This window comes from Zonotrichia albicollis, chromosome 4 (assembly GCF_047830755.1).
Source record: "Zonotrichia albicollis isolate bZonAlb1 chromosome 4, bZonAlb1.hap1, whole genome shotgun sequence".
Lineage (NCBI taxonomy): Eukaryota > Metazoa > Chordata > Aves > Passeriformes > Passerellidae > Zonotrichia > Zonotrichia albicollis.
In genome coordinates this window covers 59,803,874-59,831,444 of record NC_133822.1, presented here as the reverse complement: position 1 = coordinate 59,831,444, position 27,571 = coordinate 59,803,874, and the positions used below count along the sequence as shown (strand labels likewise).

At 37.1% G+C, this 27,571-nt stretch overlaps 1 protein-coding gene across 1 annotated transcript in view; it reads right to left on the bottom strand.

The window, feature by feature from the left end:
• Positions 1-8,033: 8,033 nt before the first annotated feature.
• The window catches only part of CAPZA2 (capping actin protein of muscle Z-line subunit alpha 2), a 32,427-nt gene continuing 12,889 nt past the window's right edge, over positions 8,034-27,571 (bottom strand). The window contains exons 2-10 of the mRNA XM_005481968.4: positions 26,285-26,348; positions 24,320-24,371; positions 23,596-23,659; positions 22,830-23,036; positions 21,580-21,659; positions 18,692-18,770; positions 15,124-15,195; positions 12,510-12,572; positions 8,034-11,606 (exon numbers count right to left, since the gene is read on the bottom strand). Coding sequence (XP_005482025.1) covers positions 11,466-11,606; positions 12,510-12,572; positions 15,124-15,195; positions 18,692-18,770; positions 21,580-21,659; positions 22,830-23,036; positions 23,596-23,659; positions 24,320-24,371; positions 26,285-26,348 — 822 coding nt within the window. The 3' untranslated portion in view covers positions 8,034-11,465. The remainder of the gene's footprint in view (positions 11,607-12,509; positions 12,573-15,123; positions 15,196-18,691; positions 18,771-21,579; positions 21,660-22,829; positions 23,037-23,595; positions 23,660-24,319; positions 24,372-26,284; positions 26,349-27,571) is intronic.

The following is a 27,571-nucleotide window of genomic DNA, read 5'->3' as shown; positions in this document are numbered from 1 at the left end:
AATTAATTCCAAGTAAATAGAAAGCCTTGAAATATGAATTTCACATGTCAGAAGCAAATTGTTCAGTACTATGAAAAGCCACCCTTTTGAGTGTCATCTGGCTTCAGGCACTCATTTGCTAAGTCAAGATATGATAGAATACAGCTGAAGTGAATCACTGAACAAAAATAATTCTGGAAATAGTGTTTACCTTTCTGCTAAGATTTTCCACTCAATTGTCACTTGTTTAGAGTTTTCTCACACAAGGCCTCAGTTCCTACCTCAAAATAATACCTATAAGTGCAAACACTACTAATTTGTTAGCCATAAACCCAGTTCAGAGTTTCTAATTTCTCATATGATTGTTAATGACTTTGCTAAATGAAATCAGGAAGCAGAAGCCATGACAGTTAGTACACGAGGTACAGTGAAGTTTTGGTTTTTTTCAGAAGAAAGACTTTTCTTGAGCTTGGTTCCTGGCAAATAAGAAAGAATAGGCAGGACCACTGAGTAGCAAAACTCCAGTTTGAAAATTTTGCCCACCCAATGGGTCCAAAGTAGTCCAAGATCCAAAGAAGCGGAGTTTTTAATCTTTGGATGTTTTAGTAAACCTTAAAAAATCTTCTGTTTGATAATTTCAAAAATCAGAATGAGACACCTTTTCTAGGCCTATAATGGGTAACCTTCTTGGAATCTGGCTATAAAATAAGATTGCATTGAGGTCTTGGCAGCCAAAGAATGGCCGGGCACACTAGGTAAGGGCATTCAGCAGGGGCAGAAATGAGACCTCCATGAGCTCCACATAAATATGTGAGCACTGGGAAATGGTGTCAGCTTGGTTCAGAGGAGCCCCCCTGACCTTCAGCTGATGCCTCATTAGCAACTGAACCCCATGGAGCAGCGTTATGCCCAACACTTTTAAATCCAGATATACTTTAAACAACAATGTACATACGTGTGCATGCCTGTGTCCAGATGTGGATTTACAGCCATATAAATACATATGCACATGGAGCACCTATTAAGTTTATCAGCTCATATTAAACAATATCAGGGTTGAACTGGAGATGGCAGTATAAGCTGGAATCAGCAGTGGTTGAGAAGCAGTGTGCCAATGTGAGTGAAAGCACTGGAGCAGAGTTCATGGGATCCTGTACACAGCACCTTTCAGACATACCAAAGTCTGCATAAAATGCTGTAATCACATACCAAAAATTTGTTTTCAAGTAAAGTACACACAATCCTTAGTCACAATCCAGAGAATTGCAAATATGCTAAGAAACACTGAAATAAAATTTATGCTTAATTAACAATTTAATAAATTTATTTTTATTCAAAACAAGATATTGCAAAAGTATGCAACTACAGACTTCTGAACAGTGTGCCCAGGCTTAAGTTTCTGTTCCCTATTCTAAAAGTGTGATATTACAGCATTACAGGAATAATTTTCTGCCTAAAGACAGTAATATTTAAAAACATGCCACCAGTTCTAATGAAGAAAAGTCAAATATGCCTTGAGCACCTCTTGTCAAAAACCTTTAAAAATTGTCTCTATTATTAATAAAATGTTGTCCATAGCTATGAGTACTCTTCCAGAAAACAGGGTGCTGTGTAATGTGTTGGAGTAGTTGGATGGGAAGGAGGAAAGCCTGCCTGAAAGTTGTTTTAAGACCTTTACTGACAAAAAATTCAAACAACCTGCTGCCCTAATTGCAAGGCAAGTAACAAAACCCAGGTTAGAACTGGCTAAGTTAAGAATCAGATGTCAGTGCAAAGAGAGGGCAAAGGAAGGTGTTGGTAAATAGCTAGTGCAGCTCAGAGCAGAGTTTCAGTATTTTTGGGTACTGTTCAAAATAATCAATAACCAGAAAGAAAATCCCAACCAAATTTCAAAAAGAAAAAAAAAAATCCAAACATGTTTTCTTCCGCCTTTTTTGCCTAATTACATTTTTTCCCCTAAAAATGAGATGGGAATTTCACCCTGACTGTCAGCACACTTAGGCATTTAGGTGGAAAAGTGCCCCACCCCAAACAGACACATTTGATAAAGCAAATTGTTTGGGGTTATTTTAAATCCATGGAAATATCCCCGAGGAGCACTTACGTATTTTTGTGACATGGACACACATTCGTTGAGGCATTTTATTAAGCTTCTGTGTGAGAGGTGGTGGGGCAGGACACATCAGTGTTTGCACAAGACCGGACGTGCTCAGGGTGTGCAGAGGAATCATGCAGGCTGCCAGGCTGGCCCCTGGTCCAAGGGAGCTGTGCACAAGGCAGGATCTGGCATCTGCAGCCACACATGTTCTGTACGTCACGGGAGGCTGGGGGAGGAACAGATGGCAAAAAGCCCGGAGGGAACCAGCACTGCTTTCTCCCTCCCCTGCTGAGGTCGGGGAAAAGGACAAAAGCTCTGCTCCCCACATCCATGCCTTGGACTGAAGCCAAACAGTAAATCTGCTCTTTTTATTTTTTTTTTTTTAAGGAGATGCATTTGTGGGACATGTAGAAGATACGGCCTTTTTTCACTGATTGGTAATTTGACCTTTTTCTTTCAAGGAAAAATATGTTCAGTGTGATCTTCAATTTAGTGAGTGTTGATATTATATTTAATGAAAAGACATTTTAAAGTGAGAAAAAAGGTCTCAACTCCTCCCATTTGAAATCTGCAATTAGCAGAGTGTAGCTTTTTTTTCCTCTAGCATTTGCAACACAGCATCTTTACCTGCTATGTGTTGGTAGAAGCACAGAAATCCACTGGCAGTTACATTTTACTTAATCTGCAGAAATTCAGAGGACAGAAACACCACAGTCACAGTGCTGGATCATGCACAGGTAATTATAGCTTCTTGAGGCTGGCAGTGTTTACAGAGGACAAAAACAGCTCTGCCTGTAGGCAGGAAGGGATTGAGCAAGCCATGGAAGCAGGTAGCATCTAAATGGCATGTCATTTATTCATATCACAGCTAGATTTGGCTCCCAAGCCAAATCTTGTTAAACCTTTGCAAAATCAAGGACCAAAATATCCTTTCACCTTGTATGATGCAATTATTTTCTCATTTGCTTGCTTGTCTTGCCTTTCCACCCCCATCTGTATACCATTGCTGAGAAAACCTCCCTCACAGAGCCTCTTCTTCTTACCATCTCCACAGATGAAGATCCTTATAAGCTTGTCTTTAAATTTAGGATACAGAACAATTGTCTGTCTTGCATGTTGGCTTCAGCACATCCTACTTTCTTCCCTCCTTTGCTCTTCAGTTTTGCTTGATCTGTCCTTACTGAGTCACAGTCTTCTTTCTTCTGCACCCAGCAGTCATTCTTCAGATCCAAATATCTTTTTCACAGCATCCTTTAATTCAGTCCATCCTGCCTCCCCTTTTAGTAGTGATGCAATCACTGTAGCACATTACATTTAAGAAAGCCTTGTCAATGACCCTGATGAAATCTGTTAAGGAGAAAGAGAGTTTGGAAAGGAAAAATCATGATGGCCAGTTCTCAAGTCTTCTCAAGTCTCCTGGCTGCAAAAGTGACATTTATAGCAAGCCCTTGTCTTTAAAATAGTTTTGTTCAGGTAGAAGGACCTGACAGACCCTGCAGCATGTCTCAGGCCCTGTGTGGGCAGGTCATGAGTCCAGGAGAGAGAGAATGAATCTTGCCACTAGTACAGAGCCCAGGATTGCCCAACAACCTAAAACAAGGCTTAGTGTTAATTGTTGTTGCCAATGGCATATCTTGCATTGAACTGGGATGCTCATATTCACTACCTGAAATAATTTCAAGAAGAAATTTTATGGAACATCATATCATAGAATTTGGGTTGGAAGGGTCCTTAAACATAATCTAGTTCCAACCCACTGTCCCACCTTCCAATAGATCAGGATGCTCAAAGCCCTCTACAACTTGGCCTTGAACGCTGCCAGGAAATGGGGCATCCACAACTTCTTTGGGCAACCTATTCCACTGCCTCACTATCCTCACAGTAAAGAATTTCTTCCTAATATCTAATCTAATCACTAATTTTATTGATTTCACAGTAGGCCTTCCTTCCCCTCCTTATCTCTCCCCTCTTTTCTTCTACATTTTTCAAATAAATCTCTTGGGCCAGACTCAGGCCTAGGTGAATTCTACTTTATATCTGTACTTCTATTAGAAAAATTGTAATTCAGCCTCCTTTCGATTGTGAAGAACACAGAAGGGTAAGGTGATGGAGTCAACTGGTTGAGAAGGTTTTCTCACACCTGCTACTGTTGGTAAACACAATATAAAATTACTTTCTCCATTATAAATTACTGCTGGCTGGTAGCCTACTTATCATCTCTTACCATGAGGCTCTGAATTTACTGCACAGCCAAGTGTGATTGGACAGCTTTAGCTGAGACTGTCACAGATGTAGGAGTGAGGTGGGTGCCTGCAGCCCAGGAAACACTGGCAGTTCTCAAATAGGCCACCCACTTGTTGAGAACAAGGTGTGTTTGAACTCCAAGCACCAGTGGATACCTGCAGTCCCATATTCAGTACATGTCCCTGGCCCCATTTACTACCTATTACTGAAATCTGCTATATTATATAGTATTACTCATTCCCTGATGATTTCTTTCATGATACTTGTCCTGTGATCTCCAGCACAGGACTGCCACATGATTGAAGCAAACCCATCAACTGCATTGAAAACCCACTGTTATAGATAACCTTGGAACCTCTTTTACTGGGTATGTTACTTTGTTGGTAACTTTGATGATTCCTAGAACAATAATCCCTGATTGTGACAGTGCCCCAAATTGCATCTCCTACTGCCCTGTTTCTCAATGTTGTCATCACCTGTGTTTTGACACCAGGCACTGTGTTACCACTCTCTGTCAGCAGCTACAACCAGGGTAGCAACTTTACTGTGTCTGAAAGGACCTTCCCAGGAGGGTGAAGTATCAGGTAGCTGGATTTATTCCTTGGGAAATTATATACTGGCACACTTCATTTACATTCAGGGGGAGTAACGCTGGCCACATCAACTGCTGGTAGGACTGCAAGGCACACTGTTTCCAGCTGGAAGAGCTAAGGAGAGGTAGACAAGTTTTTAAAGGGAAGATGAGAGCTCACTGAACTGGGAAGACACGTACTCTTTACTGATTAACAAATTCTGTTGCACCCAGAGAATCAGTCTTGCAGAAACCTTTTCCTTGCACCAAAGCTTTGGAACAGGAGCAGCACATCAATTCTTTGTGAGCATATGGCATTTATTTTCTTAGCAGCATCTCTCAGGTACAGCCTTTTGCAATTGAGCAGGCTCCTGGCACCAAAGACAGCTAAAGAAACTTTCATACTCAGTACACGCCTACAGGGACTTTAAACAGGCTTTTGAATGACTCACACTTCTCTGATACTATAGAAGTAATTCTGGCTAGCTTGGTGGTGGAGATCTGTCCCTGCACACATTGAGACATATGGAAAGTGCTGGCATGGATTTACACCAGCTACCTCGTTTTCACCAGGTGAGATACAGCTCAGAGCTTGTCAGCTGGCTGTCATTGATTCCTTTCCCTTTCCATAGAAAAAAGGTAGGAAAGCAGCATAGTAAGTGCTTCCTAGTACAAAACAGGGTGGTGCATTTCAACTCCTCAGTTTTAAGTGACATCAGTACCTACTGAAACACAAACTGCCTGTTGTTGGCACAATATCCCAGATAACAAGGATTCAGTTCATTGCCCTGGAAAAGTTCGCAGCAGCCCATCTTCTCATGCCAAGATGCTCTCAGTTCAGAATCCATGTGCTGGCTGGTCCATTATTAGGCTATAGATAGTCTCATTTTTTGTACACTCCCAGTACCTGCTTTGTCAGTAGAGAAGGATCAGGCACACATACCTAGCAGTGGCTGGTTTGTTGGTTTTAATCTCCTTAGTTCAGCATGGGTTTTAAAATTCCTAGCAGCTGATGAAAATAATACCAGAGAATATTACTACAGTCAAGATCAGATTCTAGCAAAAGGGAATCCAAGTACCAGCTTAACATCATGACAGCCTCTAGTATCATCAGGGCTGACATGAACAATACACAGAGAAAAACAGGTCTCTCAAAATGAGCAGAAAGTATTTGATTTCATGTAGAAATTTGAGTTGCAGTATTTAATCTTTAATCAAACAGCTACAGTCTGGGGACACTCTTCAAATACCTAAAATATGTTGCAAAGAATGGGAAAAAACCCTTCCTTTTTGCTCACGGCTAAGTTAAAAAAGGTCAAGATCTAGCAGATGGTAGATTTATCTTTTCCTACTATCTACCTTAATACTAGTAATACGAAAACCTATAAGAACTTGGAGAGGAAGGATAATCTTTAGCAATTTATTTCAAAACAGACAAGTCAATCCTGCCACATACAGTCAAGATGCAGCTGATGGTGTCACACTCTGGGAAAAAATCCCCAAGATAAGCTTTCACATTCCATTCAAGGATTTCTAACACCACTATTTTTCAGAAACTTTCCAACTGAATATTCAGCTTTGGAATCTGTAATCAAACCTGCTTTTTTGGCTAATCGTTTTTGCTACCTATTGTTCTTGTAGTTACAGTTAAGTTACAGACTTGCAAAGCTTACCAGTTTTACAGCATCTGAAAGCTGGTTTGACAATCACATGTCATGTAAAAGGGATAAAAGGAATAAAGCAGATTTTTCTTCCTCCCATTTAGTTTAAAACTGCTAATGGCTCCTGAAAGCTACAATTTCTACTCCAGTGCGCATGCAGATATTAACCTTAAGCGTCACAGCGAAGTTGAAAATGTATGTTTTTAAAATCTGTTCGTATTTTGAATATTGATTTATTTAGTAATGACCTTGCTTCTTTTCCAAGTCTGTTTCTCCAATTTCCAAAATTTGTGGAAGTTATTACTACATGGTTAGACCCAGGTCACTGTCCAAATAGCAGGTTATTAACAGAAGGGCCACCAGGGGATTTGGAGCAACAGCCTGAGTTGTGACACAGTGCGAGGACAGGGAGAACAGCTCAGTTGCCACTTGCAGCACATGTGGGCCCAGCACACAGGCGGGCAGCAGAGGCTGCAGCTCACAGGCTTTGGCTGTGAGCGCTGTGCCAGCCTCCATCACATCCCTGCTCCTGGGCACAACTTTAATTGAACTGACGCTTTGCTCAGAGCTGCAGCATCAGGCTCCCTGTCACAGGCCCAGCAGGAACTGTGGCTGAATGGAAACACATGGCACCTTCCTTCCTTTAAGAAAATCCCAACTGATCACAGCCTTGTACCTTTTATCATCTTACTGACACATCTTGTGTTACAACTGGATGTGCTGCCTCACCTGGGAAAAGGCAGCACGACAGCATTCCATGACAGCATTCCAAATCCCAGGGCTAATCTGTGGGCCCCTTGGTGCACAGTTCAGCCTTCTGGCACCTTCGCAGCACAGCAATAGCTTGAATGTTTTGCCTTTGGGCATCTAACTTTTAGTACGCAGCCTCTGCAACAGATGCGACACCACCACCCAGCACCCAGCAAGCTGGCACAGCAGGCACAAGGAAACACTTGCCATCCACAGCAGTCCAAGAGAATGAAAAGTATTTTTCCTGCACTCAAGAGCTTGTGGCTGTAATTTTTAATTACGTTCATAAACCTTTCATGTGCAAAAGAGGATAGCCTCATTTTCTTTTAGCCAGTTACAAGAACATTTGCTCCAGGGAAGCTGAGACCCTTCTTTACCTCAGGGGACTAAAACTCAATTCTCTGTGTTTGAAGAAAGTACCTTAGGATCCAGATACACCACAACCACACTGCTGCACTGTAATGGACAAGGCCTCTTTTCTCTGATGAGCACATGGCTAACATCATGCTGGGCAATACCTGTTACAGGTAAGCAAGTCACAGTAGCAGAGGAAAATGTTGCTTACAAGAGAACCTACCAAGTATTAAGGAATAAAGTGCATATTCACAATTCCTTTCTTTTGGCTGCAAAAGAGGAACCTTTTTGGTTAAAATCTGATGTAAATTTTCCCCTTAAAAAAAAAAAAGTAGTTCAGAGTTGACACTGGCACACAAAAATTGACACTTCAAGGTTATGAACAAACTAAGTTTAATCTAAACCTAGGTTTACAATTGCATCAGATGAAGAACAGTTTCAGTCTTTCCAGTCAACAAATGCAGCAGAAGCTATGTCTGTGTCAGCAAGTAATGCAATACGATAGGAGTGAATCCATAGAATTGACCAGTTGGTGGAACTTCTATACCTACAGTATTTACAGCCTGGAAATGAGAGGCCCACTGTTGTCTGAAGCTCCAGACATCCTCAGCACAGGCAGGTGGTTTCAAGTGGAAAGAAGCCCCTGCTATGGACTCAGGTCACCCTTCAGAGCTGGAAGGCACCTGGTGCACACCCAGAGCCCAGGTCCCAGTTCTGAGCTCTCCAAAAGGAAGTGAACTCAAGAGCACCAAAATGGCTTTGACAGCCAAACCAGTCTGTGAGATGAGGGAATGAGAGAGAGATTTCCCAACTGCACAAAGTACATTGCTGCCACAGAAGTGGCTGGAGATGTCCCCTAAAGAGAACACGTCTCTCAGGATGTTCAGACATCCTCACACAATACTTTTTACCCTGGCTGAATCACCATTTCCTAATGAACTGTGTTGCAATGTTCCCAGTGGAACCAGATGGCAGAACTGTTATCAGCAGGTAGGGTGGTAAGCAGCAGCAATGTAATCAAAATTACAATGATTTTAAAGTTCCATTCTACCCACAGTATGAATTTTAAGACAGACATACAAAAATGGGCTGCTCAGAAAAACCTGAAAACAGAACTGCCACTCCTGTTGCAGATGTTTGCAAAAAACAGCTGCTTACTTGCAGAAGTTAAAAACTCCTTAATATAGAGGGGCACTAAGATACATAAGATGTAATACACTTCAAAAACACAAGCATTTTACAAGTCCATTTTACAAGCCATAATGTCTATTACATCAAGATTCAACAATACAAAGCTTGTCTTTATATTTAAAAATAGAATATAAACAAATAGTAGTTCACATTAAGACAATTGCCACAGCAAAATTTCTCAGAGAAAGTGCTTTACCTACAGAAAATACCCTAAAGCCTACCAAGCAAGCGCTAAAACTCTCCAATTTAGAAGTGGTAGGGATAGAAACAAAACAAAAAAAAGTGCAAGTGACATCCAAAACTTTGCTAGAAATCAAGAACTCCAATTGTGCCATGTGGTTCAGCTGATAGTCAGGTCAGCTTCATCTCAGGAGTCATTACTCCTAAATATGATACGGCACACCATTTTGAAAAGTAACAGAATAGTTGATTTACTTACAAATGGCTTTATTGAAGCTATAACTTAATAAATTTCATAGTCAAGGTGTAAAGTTGTCTCACAGACTAAAAATTAACACAACAAGAAAAAACATAAGTAACACAGATTTACTTATGTTATCCAACTGATAGAATTGAACCTGAAGGAAGCAATTCTTTCAAGATAAAGAATTAAGACTATCACAAGACTGAACAAACAGAGAGGGAAATACAGTAATAGAGTACTTCACAGTAAAATACCTCTTTATTTGGAATATATTTAAAACTAGCTCTTTATTTCAGGTAAGAAAAATAGCATTCTGACTTTTAGTCAGTGCTGATTCTGGTAATTTGCAACATTCTAAACAGCTAGAAAAGTTATTTGCACCGTTGTTGCCCATTAACAATTCCCCTAACTGTCCATTCACTGCCTTTATTTACCTTGTTCTTATATATGTTGGAAGAAATCCTTCAATAGTGTTTGTATTTAGATCTTGGTTAAGACTGACAGACTGACTTGACAGTGACTCAGCATTTGTTATTATCTCACATGCAGCTTTTATGAGCTAATTTGAAAAGAACAACATGGCTCAGGAGCTGAACTACAAAGACAATTGAGAGGGCAACTATCCAGGAAGACTGTGGTGGAACAAATCCCACTCTTCTACTATACAGTTCAGTACTGTAAAGTAGCAGCAGTTTCTTCTATAGAACTTCTATACCTCTGTGTAAGAGAGCACTGAAGAACAGAATACTGGGATATTGCTATTAAAATTCAAACAACAAACTACTTCATATGTACATTTTTATACTCAGTACAAGTCTAGACTCTTGCTATGTTGTAACTTGAAAATTTAAGGTAATTAGACCATGCTGTAAACAAAGACATAAAATATTTGTGTAAGCTTTACTGGTTTAGGGGTGTGCATAAACACCTGCCTTCTAAAAAATAAAAAAGCTGTTTAATTTTTATTTATGAGCATATGAGTAGGTAGCATATTGTAAAACAAGTTTTTATCCAATTAAAAATCAAATCTATGCATTTCATGGAAGTGTTACACAGTGTTTGTAGTGAAGTCTGTGTTTTTAGATACCTGACATCCATTTTCAAAATGAGATAGAGAAAGAATACTCTAAACAAATGTATTAATTTTTGGTCTTGGAATTTCTTCTATCCTCTGTAGCCAATATGAAGCTAAAATACGCCTGTTTAAAGCAGACTTCCATATACAGAAGTTTTTTCAATGCAGATGAAAATGATAATGATATTACAATCCCTAAATATACAAGTTTGTGGCTGTTTCAAGCAGAATTTTAAAAACATTCAGAAACACCAAAAATAGGCTATATCAGGAAGCAATCTGATACTCAAATAAATAGAAAATTTGCATTTTAATGTCACATTGAATTTTAGTACATTTCAATCCAAGAAAAAATAAACAGACAGTAATGAGTACAGGATTATATATATTACAATATGCCTTGTTATAATACATTTGTAGCTTTATGATAAAAAACCCTGGAGGGCAGATGGAGTTTGAGCTCATAATTGTCAGAACAAAGCATTAAATGCATTTCTGGAGCAAGTATTTTTATTTAATTTCAAAACCTTTAAACAGCTTTAGACCTTGGCCTTTTCTTTAAAAAAAAATAATTAGCTACCATGGGGCCAGCAAGTATGTCTTCTAAGTTTAAATGATACAGAAAATGCTATTCCCAATTTTACATACAATGAAAGGACAGATCATTTTAAAAACAGCACCGATGGCAAACTCCACTTTGACTTTGACCTAGAAATGCATGTTACTGATCTCCACAAGGAATCCAGCAAATTTTGCAAGTTGTCCATTTCACATTAAAGCAAGAGGAAGGGTTATCATATGCAAAAATATTTTTTCCAGCTGTTTTTAATGTGTAATTGAAAACTAAAGGCATGGTCTCTTCATTATAAAAAAATAAAGGTACAACGGAAACTCTAAAGGAAGATATTCAGCTACAGTGAAGCTGCAACCCTCTGAAAGGAAGGAAAAAGAAAAGAAGTCAATTAGCTAAGCTTTGTGCTCTAACCAAACTACTTACAGTGATTTTCAATGGCAAAAGCCCATGCTGACTGGGTGATTTGACAGTTCCAAATATTTTTTGTAATAATTTTTATTTGTATACAAGGACACTAAAATGATCCAGTCATGCAATGTTCACTTTAAGCATTCTGCATCTCTTTTCCAATTTTATAGCTAAGGATCTTGTTCCAGTCAATCTTGGTGCGGGTTACTGGCAACTGTCGACGTAAGGCCTTGAAAGTAGTGTCCGACATAGTCTGGTAGTTCTCACTGATAGCAGTCTGCCAACACAAAGTCAGGCAAAACAGACACGTCAAAAACACAGCTAGGATGCCACATCAACATTCTACAACTCACTGGCCTGCTACTTCCTACACAGGCCTAATGAAAACATGCTGAGTTGAAATAATATTTAATGAAGAAAAGCTGCTACATATAGATTGAGACTATGTCTCAGAGCTGTGAGAAGAAAATTGGTGAGACTTGTAATAAACCTGGCCATAGCCAAGGTGTTTCAGCAAACCACAGTGCGGGTAATCAGCAATACGAATAAAATGCTGAACAGAGTTAGCTCATACATCATTAATTCCAGACAGAAAAGTCTTCCACTGTTTTTCCTGTGAGGATGCTGAAGTCAGTTCACAACATTATCTGAACTTGAATATAATGCATACTATAGATACTTCAAAACTTTTTATTAAAGAGTATTTCTTTCAAATTGACAACACAGCGTCTAAAATTCACCTTATGTTCAAAGCCTGAAAGAACATGTATCCACTTCTGCAGAGGGTATCTAGAACAGTTATACTTTTCTAACTTTGAAATGACTAATTGAAAGAGGTAATGCCTACAGTAATATTTAGCAAAGCTGTCTTAACAGAGTAGCCTCTGAACAGAATCTGTACAAAAATTCCACTTAGGGAATGCACTAATGTTTTATGACATCAGAATTGCTGATACTTAATCATGCAAGGACCTCTTCTGTTCTCAAAAGCTTACTTCTGTTGTAATGTTAGGCAGGTGAGCACAACCACCACAAGGTGTGAAAATGCAAGACAGAATTAGCAGCATGTAATCTATTTATATGGAACTGCATTACCTTGCTGGTTATAGAATACAACCTTTGGTTAGTATATGGTAATGCTAAAAATATGAGTAAGAATACAGTATTTCTTTCAACATACCTGATATTCATTTTCTGCAGCCTCCACAATTTTTATAAATTCCTTCGCTGTCTGGGCTTCATTCTAGGAAAAAAACATTTGAATTAGATCTGAGGTAGGATCAGTTGGATTATGTTTTTCCTATAGTTAGGAGTGATGCCAGGTAGACTAGATGAGAACACTTGACCATTCAGTGGCTAAACCAAAACTGACCATTCATCCAAAAGGAATATCCCATATGATGACGACAATGAAGATGTTAGAAAAATAAAACCAAAGTGCAACAAGTATAAAGAATTCCATGAAGGTCATTCACATATTTTGATTAAGAATTCTATGGTGTGATAAAAAGACAAACAGAACAGCACTTGGAAAAATTACAGTGCCCACCCAAGCCCCTAAAAACATGCGAAGTATGGATAACAACATTATCAATGCTATATTTCCAGTACAAATTCAAGAAAACTTCAAGAACATCTAACCCAAAAGTTATAGTAGAATATAACCAAGAAACCAAAACAGATTAGTTTACCACTAAACATTTTGAATCTGGAGACTAAGCTGAGGAAAACACTAGACTTTATGTATCTAGTATTCCAAAATCATCCCCAAATACATCTTGCAAAAATGAGGGTGCAAATTTCATCATGACTGACAAGGATGAGGTCAGAAAAGAAACTGTTTAAGGATGCAAGTGTGTGTTTTTTTAAAAAAATAAAATATGCCCCATCAGTCAATATGGAGGTGTTTCCTGAAGTGCTGAAAAGAAGTCTCCAGCAGAAAATGAGGGTTCAGGAATTTCCAAACTTCCAAGTAGCATTGGAGACATTCCTAAGACTACTTTTGCAGAAGCTGTTGAAAGGTAGGAGTGTTCTTGTACCATGTAATCCCTCATTCCAGCAAAAGCAAAGACTGGAGAAAACTCTGACAACTTCAACCATAACTGGTTCCAAGTGTCAGTGAAACTGCATCTAACAGCTGTGAAAGTGCTCTTGGACACAGCAGGAGACATGAAGGAGGAGGCAGAGAGCAAGCAGATGAACAAATGAAAAGGTTTTGACTTTTCAGTGAACTGAGGAAATGCTTTCAAAGGCTCTGCTAATGAAAGGAAAAATTCAGAGGTATGAGGTCTTATTTGTCTCAGAGGAAAACAAGGGATAAGAAAATAACCTTCAGCAAAATTATTCACAGATCTAACAAGAGAACTCTTCAGTAATTTATTTCTGTTGTGCCTGTTAATGGTTTTTAAATGGGTTCTCTGACAAACAACAAAAAAGGAGTCATTGAGGGTCCTTTTAATCTACCCACCATTTCTTCTCTGTGAAATAAGAACTTGTACAGCCTCTGCCCTCTATGAAACTCACAGCCAAGGTTAAAAATTGGTAACCAGCAGCATACTTGCTTTTGTTTTAGCTAAGTTATATAAAAGATGTTTTCCTACTCATTGGTCTGCTGCTGCTTTATTGAATTGCAAAGCAGGATTAAGTTTCTTCCCAACAGTAAGTGAAGCAAAACCTATTGACAGGAGAACTGCAAGAGTTCCCTGAAGCAACTCTTATGTGAGTGAAACACTAAATAGATCCCTTTGCTCCAAGGAGTCAGAAGTAATTTTATATCTACAGCTCCAGAAGTGTTATCAGTTGGCACCACATTCCCCCATTTTTTCTGGTGCTATTGCAACTAAAAAGCCAACAAGCCTTCCTTTATATTAACAAACAATGTTCTTTATTGATGAATTGAGCCATTGAGCCAAATTGGCCAGTGCTAGTTGTTATCATAAAAATACTTCTTCTGTTCACTTTTACAATTTCTCTTTGCCAGCTTAACCTCAATGTCTTAAATTTTATTAAAAAACACTCCAACAGAAAATCTTGCCATTTTTAAAGGCCATTATAGACATTACTTCAGAAGAAGTAGCTGTTAATGGTGGAACATTATCAATCCTTAAAAGATACATCTGGTACTATTTCCAAACAATTTTTATTTCTATTTTTTGCTCCTCATTACTGTAATAATCCATTTGGCAAGAAGTTGAAAAAAAATTATGCTTTAAATAAGAAGTGTGTTATGGTTCTCAAGTTGAACCATCTCTGAAAGGGCTTTCTGTACAGAGCAAAAAAAGCTGCACTGTCAGCACCAGTTACAGACAGAGAAAACGAAGGGAGAATGCCCCTTGAAGAAGCTATTGCTTCTCAATTGGTACCATTTGTTTACTATTTTAGCATACTTATCTTCATCCAGTGAGCAAAGGAGGCAATCTCCTAGAATGTACAACTAAAGTCAGTTGTTTTAATTCAAACCTACTTCATGTTCAAAAATTAATTCTGCAGACTGAAGTTTAAATATAGCAGAAGTGCAGGAAGACTGACAAGCTAATTAAAGCTTTAAAATCAAAGTTAATGTAGCTTATATAAGCCACATGCATTGATTTTTTTTTAAATGCTAGCTACATGTTAGGTCGAAGTAGTAAATATTACATATAAAATATCTGTAAATATGAACATTAATTACCATACATGTAGAAGAACAAACTTTTCTAAACTTACTTTCTCTGAGCTTTTCATAACCTTGCATTCATTTTTAAATTTAAAAAATCACTTCAATATACCCACTAAGGTCCTTAAAGGTCACTTACAGACACTGTTAGAGAATCTTGTATGTCTTTATGGCTCACCAGCTGAACATTACCATCTTCATAATAGTGAACCTACAGAAAATTAAACAAAGAACCTCATATCAAGTTTAGAAATCAACAACATGCAGGAAAATCAAAGTGTTGTGTTATTTATCATACTAAGAAACCTATACAAATGAGTCAGAACCACATACAGAATGTTACAGAACAAAAGCAAATAGGAAAACCAGAACAATGTAGAATTTGCTGGTTTTGAGGGGGAATACTGAACAGGCTAGTCTGGAAATGTAATTTGAGTCGATGTGCCTTAAGAAATATTTCAAGCAAAGAAGTTTAGGTTTTGGTTAACATCATGAAGATGACAACACCTTACTTACTAGAAACTCTTGAAATGAATTGACTAGACCACCCTATATAGTGAAGATATATTCAAAATTATAATAGTTTTATGAAGCTATCAGGATACTGGGAAGATATTCTGCTTCCCCAAATTGTCCCTGTTTTCTAGGGACAGTGCAATGTTAAGCTTCCCTTTCTAGGTCTGTCTGGGTTTGATATTTTCCTCTATTAGATATGTCTCATAACAAATGCTGGCATTTATCAACACAAAGCAGTTCCCAGTGTTAGATAGCAAAGCAGATTGAAATTATTTATGCTTGAAATGCTGTATCTACAGGATAGATTATTCCTTGATTATTTTGCAGAATGCTAAAACTCCACCCAAGCTAACTTTAGTTCTTTTAAATACAGTTGGGACAGATATGAAAAGATTTAGTTCCTAATAAAACTGCTGGAAAACTTAAAAATCAGGAAGCATATATAAAACTACATGTGATCATTAACAATAATTGGTATCAAAGCTATGCAGGTCATTGACATTTAAATAAGCATCTTTGAAGATTTTTTACAAGTTTGACAAAGTCAAGATAGTCAACATAGCAAATGTTATGAGAAAATGAAACATTTGTGCCTCACCCTGTTAGACAACATAACACACTTTTGAGATTAATACAAAACAGCATAATTTCCTATGCATTATGATCATATGTGCAAAAGACCCTGAACTTTATAAATAACAGAAAAAACATGACACACAGTAAGACACACCTAAGGAAAAGTTTCCTATAGGAGTAAAATATTATTTCCTGTGATTCATCTTAAATGATTATTTTGCTAATTGTCAAATACTTGTTTTGCAACCAAAGGTATTAACCTAACCATAGAAGAAGTTTCTTTTCATATTAAACACTGCTGGGTAAAACCTCTGCCAGTCTTTTTCAATTCATTTCCTAAAAAATAAGAAGTGCTTACTCAGTGCACAATTCTAAGAACTCCCAAAGAAGCAGCAGAACCCAAAGAAATGTAAGTGTACCCCCTTCTCCATGAGCCCAAACCTCCCCTGTGCTCTGAGGCCAAGACCAGCACAAACATCTTATCTGTGTAACTGAGTCCCATTCTTGGCAAACACTCAGACCTAAAAGCTTAGCAGAGATGGAGAGTCAAATCTAATTCTGGGATGTGTTATATCTTAAACAAAATACAAGAAGGAACTGTTCTGTACTATACCTCACTGCTGACATCCTTCTAGAATGCTAGGTCTGGGTTCAGAAGACTACAAGAAGGAGGATGTTTATGAACAGAACCTCTTGGAAAGGTTAACTAAGGAGGGATGAGAATAACAAATTATCTAAGAGATAAAATTAGTAAGCAGTACACTTATTGTTTTCCATGCACAGTTGGAGCATGTTAAATGCCACAGGGACTTAGTTTTAGTAAAAGGCTATGCCTTTGCTTTTGCCCTTATATATAATTAAAGAAAATTAAACACAAGAGATTGTGACAATTGACAATCTTCTACATGAGTATTAACAGAATTTACAAAAAAAGGGAAGAAATTGTGGAAGTGATCTTAAAAATACTGAAGACATCTGAATATAGCAGGTGATGCTGCAATTTCTCCCAGCTTATTAATAAAAGGTCTTATCAGAAACAGAGCAATAGTGTATTGCTGTCAAAGATTTTGCAAACAACACTGAAATTCCAGTACTCTAAAATTATACTAATGCTGTAGAGGCTTCACTTTCTAGAAAAATATTTTGCTCCTTAAATAGAAAAAATTAAAGTGATTTTTAAATTTGTTTGTTTTGTGACGTGAAGAGAGAGCATTCCCACATACATTGAAGAAATTGTACACGACTTCTAAAAATTTAAAATAGAGTTCAAAATTCCTTTGTGAAACAAGTAGTTACTACAAAAGCAAAAAAGGAGAACTTTTCATCACTCTCCAGAACACAGATTTTAATGAATATAAATAATGACTTGATTAATTATGTGAAATAGTACTAAAAGACAAAAACATCTGGTGCCCAAATGGAAAAGTTGAACCTGAATGAATTCCTCGTTCAGTCTATTATTTTGGCTGCTGTCCTAACCTTTCCAAGAATTAAGTGGACACCTGCTTCCTTGTTCTGGAAAACCTCTTAAGACATTAACCAAAAGTGCATGCTGTGGAGAAAATGCTTTGCAGCAAGTTGGATGTAAGTGACAAAGAAGCCTTGAGAAGACTACAAGTTACTTTAAGTGCTGCTTACCATGACTGCTGGGATCTGACAACATAATAACAGCTGTTCACATTTTGACTATCATTCCAAATGTTGGCACCAGCATGGGAAAACAGATTCAGGGTCCCCTTGCTTGGGTGAACGTAAATACAGCTACCACATCCTAAAATAACATCCTAGCCTCAGGCTAGAAAAATATTCCTTTGCATCTTCCTTCTGCAGTCATCACTGAGCAGTAAGGACAAGCAAAACTCGTGGGGGCACAAAAGCAGCAAGAAAAAGAAACTTGACTTTATTGTTAAGCAAAAAAAAAAAAAAAAAAAATCAAAACCAACCCAAAAAGGTACTACACAGAAAGTCAGACTGCACTAGGTTTCTAGTCCCTGATCCCAGAAGTGTTTCAATAACCTGCTGCAATGTATGTGTACACATTCCAGGGAACCAATCCAGAAAGTCGAGTCTCCCTGCCTACCACATGACAGTCAGACTTCCGTTGGTCTCAGAACTTCTGCCTGCTTGGAATTCCTCTTTCTGAATGCCCTAAAGCCAAAAGGAAAGCCAAATTCCGAACGAAGAATACACAGATTCAAAAATTTCTGATGGTGGAATTGGTGAAACGAAAGGTTTCCACCTTTCTGAACAATACGACAACATTAGAGAAGCCCCACAATCAGTTAAAATGAAAAAAAAATCTACTTCAGAACAGGCCTACCCTCAGGAAGGGCTTGTCTCACTGTGAATTCAACAGGAAACCAAAGAGACAGATGCCTTGCTGAGGTGAATACACATTCCCAAGTCCTCTGAATTATTACATTAAACACACATTTTATGTTTTTAAGGATTAGATAAATATGCAAATTAAGTCACTAACACTTAAGTGAATGAGCATTGCTGCCTTGCTTATTGTGTCCCCATTTTCCCTTAACATATTTGATACACTGGCCTGAGTCTCCCTTGATAATGACTGGAGACTTTATGGCTCAGGACACAGTTTGAGATAAGCATACCTGAATTTTCAAGATGCCAGCCACTTGAGTGGTTGAAGGCGTGATTGTAAACTTCCACTCTGACCTCCAACGGCCATTCCTTAAAAAAAACAGTAAAACAGAAATGGATGTCACCCCATTGGTTATGTAAAAAAAAAAATCCCAACATACAACTGATAGTCAAAGGAAACCACAGAATAAAATTTGCAGTGCAACTACACATGCAGAAATTTTTCCCCTAAAGATTTAGCATCATAATCAGTCATGACAAGAACAGAACTGTTTCCCAAAATATTTAACCTCAGTTTTCAATGTGGACCAAGGAGATTTATTATTAAGGACCTTTTAACAGGAGGACTTAACTTCTGAAAATATCTAAAGCCTCCAATGTTCTTTCTCTCCCATAGCATTAGTTAGGCACACACAGAAAATAGAACTCTGAACTCTGAACTCTCTAGAACCTGGATGTTTTGCTAGATCAGCCAAAGCCACACTTCACCTCAGGCTATCAAAATTTTGAATGGAAGGAATATTAAAGTAGCAAGACTTTCTGCTGTGTTTAATTATAACTAGGCCTTTCAGCTTTTCAGCATTTCCCTTCCAGGACAACTGTTTCCTTCTAGTTTCCTTTCAAATTCAGGATCCTTGCCAAAATGCCTTAAGGGAGTTTCAAACCCCAGGAAAACAGTATGGAGAGTAGTTTCACCTGATTTCTTTCCTGTAAACTAGACATCTTATTTAACAATGAGATTAGTGGATTAGAAGGTTAGTACTACAGAGCTGAATTAAGAAAGCACTGCAGCAGTCCATGATTTGTCTTGTGTTTGCACTTAAAGAAGGAAAGAAAGTTGATACTAGGTGCTCCAATGGTGCTAATGTTAGGTGTAAATTCCAGTGCATTCAACAAGGGGAGAGAAAGATATAAAATATTAAGCAAATCTATATAATGACACAGTAACAATGGTAACTCAGCTATAAAGCCATTGGTTATTATTTCAGACAATATCCAGATTATCACTGAAAATACAGACTAAGACAATTCAGAAGCTCGTCATTGCTCAGAAAACTGAAAGGGCTGCCCAACTTAGTGACACTAATATTACTAGCAGCCTTACAGACTGACCCACTGATTATGAGAAAGCTTATGTGCTGGATTACACCTCAGGTACAATTCTAGTGTTTAAAAGCCAGGGACTCAATGGCTAGCTAACAGATTTGTTTGCTTCTCAGTCAGTCTGTGGCCCCTTGAAGTTAACATGACCACAATTGTTTCCACTCTGGGATATAATTTTTGTCCTTAAGTTGCTATTAGAAAAACAAAAAGAAAAAATTCAAGTTCAGAAGGATTTTTCTGTAGGAAATGCTCTAACGTAAAAACAACATAATTTCTTTATTTAGCTGGGCTGACTTAGAATGCTTCATAAGAGATTAATTTTCCTCTTCTTGCTTTAATAAGCCATCTATCCCACTACATTGATAGTATTTCAAACAATCAGAAAGTATTTTTCTTTGGTGTATATTGATTTTGTATCACCCAACAAACTTACTCCCATAGTAGGATGACAGACTTGCAAATGCCTAAAAAGCTGGAACACCTTGGAAATAAGCACTGGCTGTGGCTTGGGCTGGATAACCAGCCCTACAGCTGAATAACTGAGGAATCTGGTTAACTTGGAATCCATTCCTTCATCTCTAAATCTCCCAAATCAATATGCATTTATTGCAACTTGATAAGAACAAGCACTAGAGTCTGACTACCCCTGAAAAGCTCTTAAAAACATGGTCAATATTTACCCATAGATGCTCAATCATAACTTTAATAAAGAAAACTTTCAAGAAAGATTTTCTCCATCTATAAAAGGTTGCTGCATATCTGTTCCTTTTCTTAAAAGACTATAAAATCAATTATTTGGAATATCAAAATTCATTCATGTGTCCAAACTAAAAAGAAAACCAGTGTTATTTCAAGTGACTTCTAATATTGATGGAAAACATGCAGACTTAACTAGTCAAGTGTAAGTTAGTAAGAAAAAATAATTATTATCTATGCAAATTCAATAAAAATCAGTGTACTGGGCAAATAACTGATACATACAGGTGCTGAAATTACTATGGAAATGTAATATCCACCTTCAGAATCAAACCCAAAGATTTCTGTACTTCCATTTATTACCTGTGGGATTACTAATATAAATTGCAAGCAGATGCAAAAAGCAAACCAAATAATGAAATACTTTTCTTCTGACAACTGCATATATAAGCTATCTTTAGGATTTAACATCCTTAACCTATTCCTGATACTGTGATATTTGATTTCAACTCTGGACAGTTTCCTGTGTGGAGCTATCTAAAGTTCACTCCAGACTGTGGAAAACATCACTGAACCAAGTCCAGGAAAAAAACAAGAAGGCTGCAGTCTGTAAGATTTTATTTCATCCAAAATCACCTTTACCTGTCTAACCCCAAAACTGATCACTTAAGTCCCACTGTAAAGTGATTTTTGGTCACTTTCTTTCTCTGAGAAATTCAAACTAGAAGGAGCTGTTCTTATTCTGTCAATCAAAAAGGAAGCAAAACAAGCCAAAGCAACTGTATTAGGGAAGACAGCCATGAGTATTGTTAATGTGTCAATGTGATAAACAGGAAAATTAATCATGTATGTCACACGTGTAATATGGAATTTTGCAAACTTCTATAAAGGAGATGAGGGTACACAGTCTGCCCTTTTACTTACCACAAAGGAAGAGATTTCTACAGTTTTAGCAGGAAAAACTTGGGAGTGGAGTGGAGAAGAAGAGTCCCAACCAAGATGTGCATCCACCTTCTTCTCTGAACTAAGTGTTATCAGTGTAATGGCACTTATTCAGTTTGCTGTATCTTACTGTCTGTGGATCCATACAGAAACTTACCAAAAATTTTTTGCTTGAAACTGATGGCTCTCTATGCATGCAATAATGGTTTGCTGTCCGTCAATTGTTTTACCATACACCTTAATCAGGAAAAAAGAAAAAAAGAAGCAAAAAGAAGAACAGTCAAAGTTTGAGCAGACCTTGGTCAAACTGCTTAGATATCTGTTTATACTATTGTTACATAAACTAAAATTTCATTTCTAACCATTATGGTTATACATAATCTGTACATGAAACAATAAAGTATTTATTACAATGCAGAAAATACCTAAGATTTAAAAACGTGATGGCCAATAATCTTAACTAAATTTTATATATTGTGAACTCCTTTTTCTACCACTACAGGAATTCTAAGCTCATAACAGTGACTACTGAGACCATATACATTTGTTACCAGCTGGGTTTCAAACACCAGTTATTCTACCAACTATACGACAATTTAAACCTGTACAGAATAGCAAAAAGGGTGGGTTTGGTCCTCTTTTCTGCTTTATCCCCCCTTTAAATTATCTGAGATAATTTAAAAATTATCTCAGTGAACATCCAATCTGGTTTCCTTTATAGGAAATGGAACTCATCTGACTGCCTGGGAATCCAATTCAACTTGTTAATTCAGCAGCTGATTTACTTTTCTCCCCCCTAGTTAATTTTTCTGTCACATCAACATAAAGCGCAGAACAGCTATCAATAGATCAGTTTGCTGAGATTTAAATAGTCACAGGGCTTGTAACAGCAAGCAAATACTATTTTAGTCCAGACTAAGAGGTTTTATTTTAAGAAGCTATCAGAACCACCAATTCTGGTAATAAGAATACAGCACTTGGATATAAAGGAGATATGATGGAACAAAACTAGTTTGCTTTACTAAGAGACAATTTTGTCAGCAAATCAAGGCAAGGTAGACATTTCTATTTTATGGAATTTTCCCCCTCTTCTAAGCAACCAGCCAGACCACAAGATCAGCAGGATCAACCTGCAGTAGTCCACAAAATGACTAAATGCATCAAGAAATTGAAATAAAGATGTTCAAATACAGAGGCAAATCTTCACTATGACCTGCAGGAACCACTCACGAATAATCCTACAGCTAACACATGACATTTCTGAGCTTTCCTGCATTTCTCATGAACCCCCAACAGGAATAAATTCTTTACAATCAAAAGTGCCTGTCTTTCTGGTTTACAAATAGCTCCTTTTTAAAATTTATAACAATCTATATTGGTACAGAGGTTATGTAATTTAGCACTTACTGTGCAGACACCATTTGGATAATGTTCCTTCACATATGCTTTCATGGCTGTTTCAACTGAATTTCTCCAGGACTCTATGGCATTTTCAACTTCATGGGGTCTAGGATCAGTAGCCTCCTTTCTTAAGTGATCAAATTTAAAAGAAATCTTGTTCTTTGGATCCAGAAATTTTCCATTTCCCAAATCACCATGTTCTGTTATTAAAACCTGTATTATAAAATTTAAATTTCCTTTATATATATATTTATATTATATAAGATATATTAAATAATAAAATTAGTTAGTAACATTTGCTATTCAGTGAAAAAAATAAATGCCATGCCAAATCTAATTATATCCCCCACTTAACGGGAGCTTAATCATTAAAACTTACATTTTATACAAAACATGCATACAGGAAGAGAGGAGAAGGCAAATATGATACACTGCCTCAGAAAAATATATCTTGAATCTTATGCTCTTACTGCAACAAACCATGCAAGACAGAAATTCGTGTCTTCTGCTACTAAGGATGGAGCAAATAGTTTTTACAGCTACAAACACTGAATTCAGCCAACACTGCACACTAACATTTCAAGCTCTTTACATACCCCTGAATGATTAACTTATGGGACTGGGACTGGTACTACTGAAGGGGCACAATCTCCATGTTTTGGTAGGGCAGATGCATTTCTTTTAATTTTCTTGTCAAGAACTGTTGCAATACCAACATTAGAAGATCTTTAACAGTTTAAGGAAGACTGCGAGTATTTCACTGTATTCATACCTGCTCGTCGTAACCGTCAATTTTTACAGGAGTAAACTGGTCCAAGTTGTACTGTGCAAATGCACTACAAGAGAAAAAAATCAACAAGAGCCTGCATCAAGCACAATCTTTTTCCTTGGCAGCAGTTAAGGGATATAAAGAATAGCTAATAATCTGGGCAATGATGCATTAAAAAATTCTATTAATGCTTTACCTAGCAGGCCAAAATTCTTGGAATCACTTTAGTGCTCGTATTACAGATTCCAACTGCCATTAAATTCCAACTGCTACAATAATTTACATTCAGAAGTAACCTGATGTAGACAAACACCTAAGCTTTACAGTAACCCACAGAAACTGGAGGAGCAGATAAAATTTAAATTCCACAGAGATCCAACCTACTAAGCCACATATCCCCACTCTTACAGAAGAAACTAATTATGGCATGAAAGTACAGCAGGCATAATGTTCTGATACAAAAGTAGGGTCTAAGGATGCAGTACCTTACACATGTTCTAAGTAACAGCTACCATGAAACAGAAAATGAAGTTTCTCTAATCATTAGGATACAATACAGATCTCTCCTCTGCCAAGAATTTAATCTTGATCAAAGATGCCCAACACACACAATAGGGTTTTACTTGCCAAGCATACATCTTTAAATTAACCACTTACTGATTATGCAAGTCCTACTGAAAAAACATCTTGTTTTTATGCAACTGAGTATGTGACATCTGGTACTTACTGGGCTGCTCCTTCCCTGAGAAGATTGTCATTATTAAGCAGCAACCGAACATCTGAAAGGAGTATTCAGAACATGTAAGTACAGTTAACTCAGAAACTTCTTTCAGTCACATAACAAGTATCAACAGACTGTACAAAACAACAAAAAAAGCCCCAAAAACTACTCCATACCCACAGAGATTACTAGGTAGTAAATTTATTGCTTCATATTTTATAAATTTCACTGAATAAAATTAAAATAATAGTATAGAAATGGATGTCTTCCAAGACAATCTGGCAAAGATTTAAGCTGTATTCTACAGGCTCTAGGAATCTGTCAATCTAGTTTTTTGAGAAGTTCTGAATGAGAACAGCACAGAATTCTACCAAGTTTCCTATAAAAAGTAAATTACCAACTCCCTCAACCTATATTATTGTTACTGTATTCTGATGACACTGATATGGTATGCATTGAACTTACTGGTTTTTAAGCCCTACCATTTTCAGTCTCATTCCTAAATGACACTCACTAGGCAGAAGATTATACACCAAAATACCATTTTTTCTACCATGATACAAGAAACATATGAATATAGAATAAATCAATACTCTCCTCAAAATTATTTAGTACTTATTGTGCAACAATTCTCTTATTTATGTACTTGACTTTACCAGACACTGTTTGAATAGCAATTTAATTAATTGCTCATTAACTAACCAATCATTAATCTTGCCAGAACATATGAAACCTCTTTTAAATATTTCCAAGATATCATTCAAGTGAAAAGTAAAAAAAAATCTGGACTATATATAAGGTATTTTTTTATTGAAAAAACAAGCAAACCCTCCTGAAATAAACCAAACTGCCCCACCCAAACCAAAACACCCCAAGGGGAAAAAAACACCTCACATACTCAAAAAACCCTACTCAAAAGCAACCAATCAAATGCACAATTTTCAGAATTGGAATGAAAAGCTTTCTCTGTCTATTTAAGAAGGCAGCCTAAATCTCACTGAACATTGGTCAGGCATTTGTGTTCACTTTGTGTTTTCAAACACATTGCACTCTGTTATTGAGCAGGTAGTTGCAGCTATGAATTAGCATAACAATCAAGTATACAAGCAGTACTACTCTAGGAAATTTTAATAATCTTCAGAAAGCTGAGTTAGTAAGCTGCTCACTTCAAAAATTAGGTACTAACTAATCTTAAATAATAATCAGCTGGCCACAGTTTACCTTAAGAACAAGGTAAACTGTAAAAGCATTGCATTCTTTAATAAACTTAAGCTCTCTCCAGTCTGACACTGACTACAGGTTTAGTATACCAAACTAATTTTTTTACTTAAATAGCTTCATAGAAACATTTGTAAGCCACAACTATAAAGCCTGCCTTTTTATACCATATGTATGCCCAAATATCTTGATGACAGACAAACAACAATTTTTTTTAACAAATAACATCTTAGGTAAAGTTTAGACAACAATAGTTTAAAGAAACTTATTTTAAGTTTCCTTTTAGTTTACCAATACACTCAGTAAAATGGAGTGTGCCCAGAATTTAAAGGTTAGAAATATTTGGAGAAAATTAATATTCTTTAAATATTTGTAATGATATTCCTCCTTTTAAAAAAAATTACCATATTAATTTCTGCTAGTTTAATTTTTGTTGAAAAATATAATTGTCTATCAAAGATGAAAAATAGGAGTATCTGTTTTCTAAACAGAAACCCTTGCAACTGTTAATTCATGACTCATTCAAAACAAAGCTTGTTCTCACACCACAAAGAAAAGTAGTATTTCCCTTGTTTTGCATTTAAACTTCAAGCTGTCTTGTGACTGCAAAGCTCATCATGCCCAGCTACAAAACTAGCCCTTACAGCAAGGAACTGCTACAATATAAACTACATGAAATTCAGGAGAATAATCAGCAATGTAATTTTGGATATAGATAACTTAAAGAAAAGGGCAGAGCAGCCAGATACTCACCATTGAACACCTCATTGAATTCCCCAGGAGGAGCATGAATTATGAATTTTGCTGCTATACGCACCTGAAATACAAAAACAATCACATGGTTGAATATGCTGCATTCATTCCTATTCAAAGCAGTTATGCATTATGGAGTTTTAACAGCCAGACATGAAATTGTACAACTCCCATTGTTTCACATATTTGCTCACATTAGTTCAACTACTTGGTCTTTATTAAGAACACAGACTATAAAGCTCCACCTTTTCAAACAGAATAGAGATTGTATGTGATGGAAGGAGATGGGAAATTGAGTCATTCATGTCTTCTTTTACTGGCAAACAGGAAAAGATGAGTACAACAAAGATGATTAACAATATATTCACTATCTATGTCAGCTTTCAGTCCATGGGTGCCTGGGAATCAATTCAGATTCCAAGAGAGCCAAAATCCATTATGAAGATGCATTTAATCTTCAAAGCTTCTCTTCCAATTTTACTACATATCATATGGTTCTGTACTTTCCAAAAGGTCCACACTGACAGATTAATCTCAAAAACACTGCACAGACACCAAAGTTTGTAATTTCACCTGCACCTACCTAAGACCTGTTAGTACCACAGTACCAGCACATAAAGCTTAAAAAAACCCCTTGAGATCTTAATTAGTAATTAATGGCCTTCACCCACAGAATATTCTTGCAGAATAAACACAGCATAAGCCAGTGTTTTCACTGAAAGTATGCACACCTGCCCTGGCTTTCTCTCTCCTTCTGCTTGCACAAGCCCTTGTACAACAGCACAATGAGCAAAATCAGGGAAGTTATTGCTTTTTCTTTCCAGACCAGGTCCCTGAGCTGGTTCACTACACAGCTGCACACACATTTGCTTGCAAAACACCCACAAAAACACTTTCTAAATGTGAAACAACTTTTAAACCTCTCCCCTAAGTGACATTCTTACTTGCAGAATGTCACTTAGTGGACACACTTTGATTCATTCTTTTTCCCTCTAGCACTGTTAAAGGCACCCATTATAAAAACTAACAAACTAAATATTGGTTCCCTAACTTAACTTGGCAAAAGTTCCTATCCTTTACAGTTATCCAAGTTTAGCAGACACTTAAAGCTCTCTTGCATCCTCAATATGCTGTTGCTATTCAAATACAGGATACTACTTGAAACAGGGTTTCCCTTTCCAACACCTTATATCGAGTATCTATGGAATGAAGAGCTGGAAAATTCAGTGCCTGGGAGCACTGTTTGGAATTAAGGAGTTTGAGAAGCATACATTTCATTACAAATAT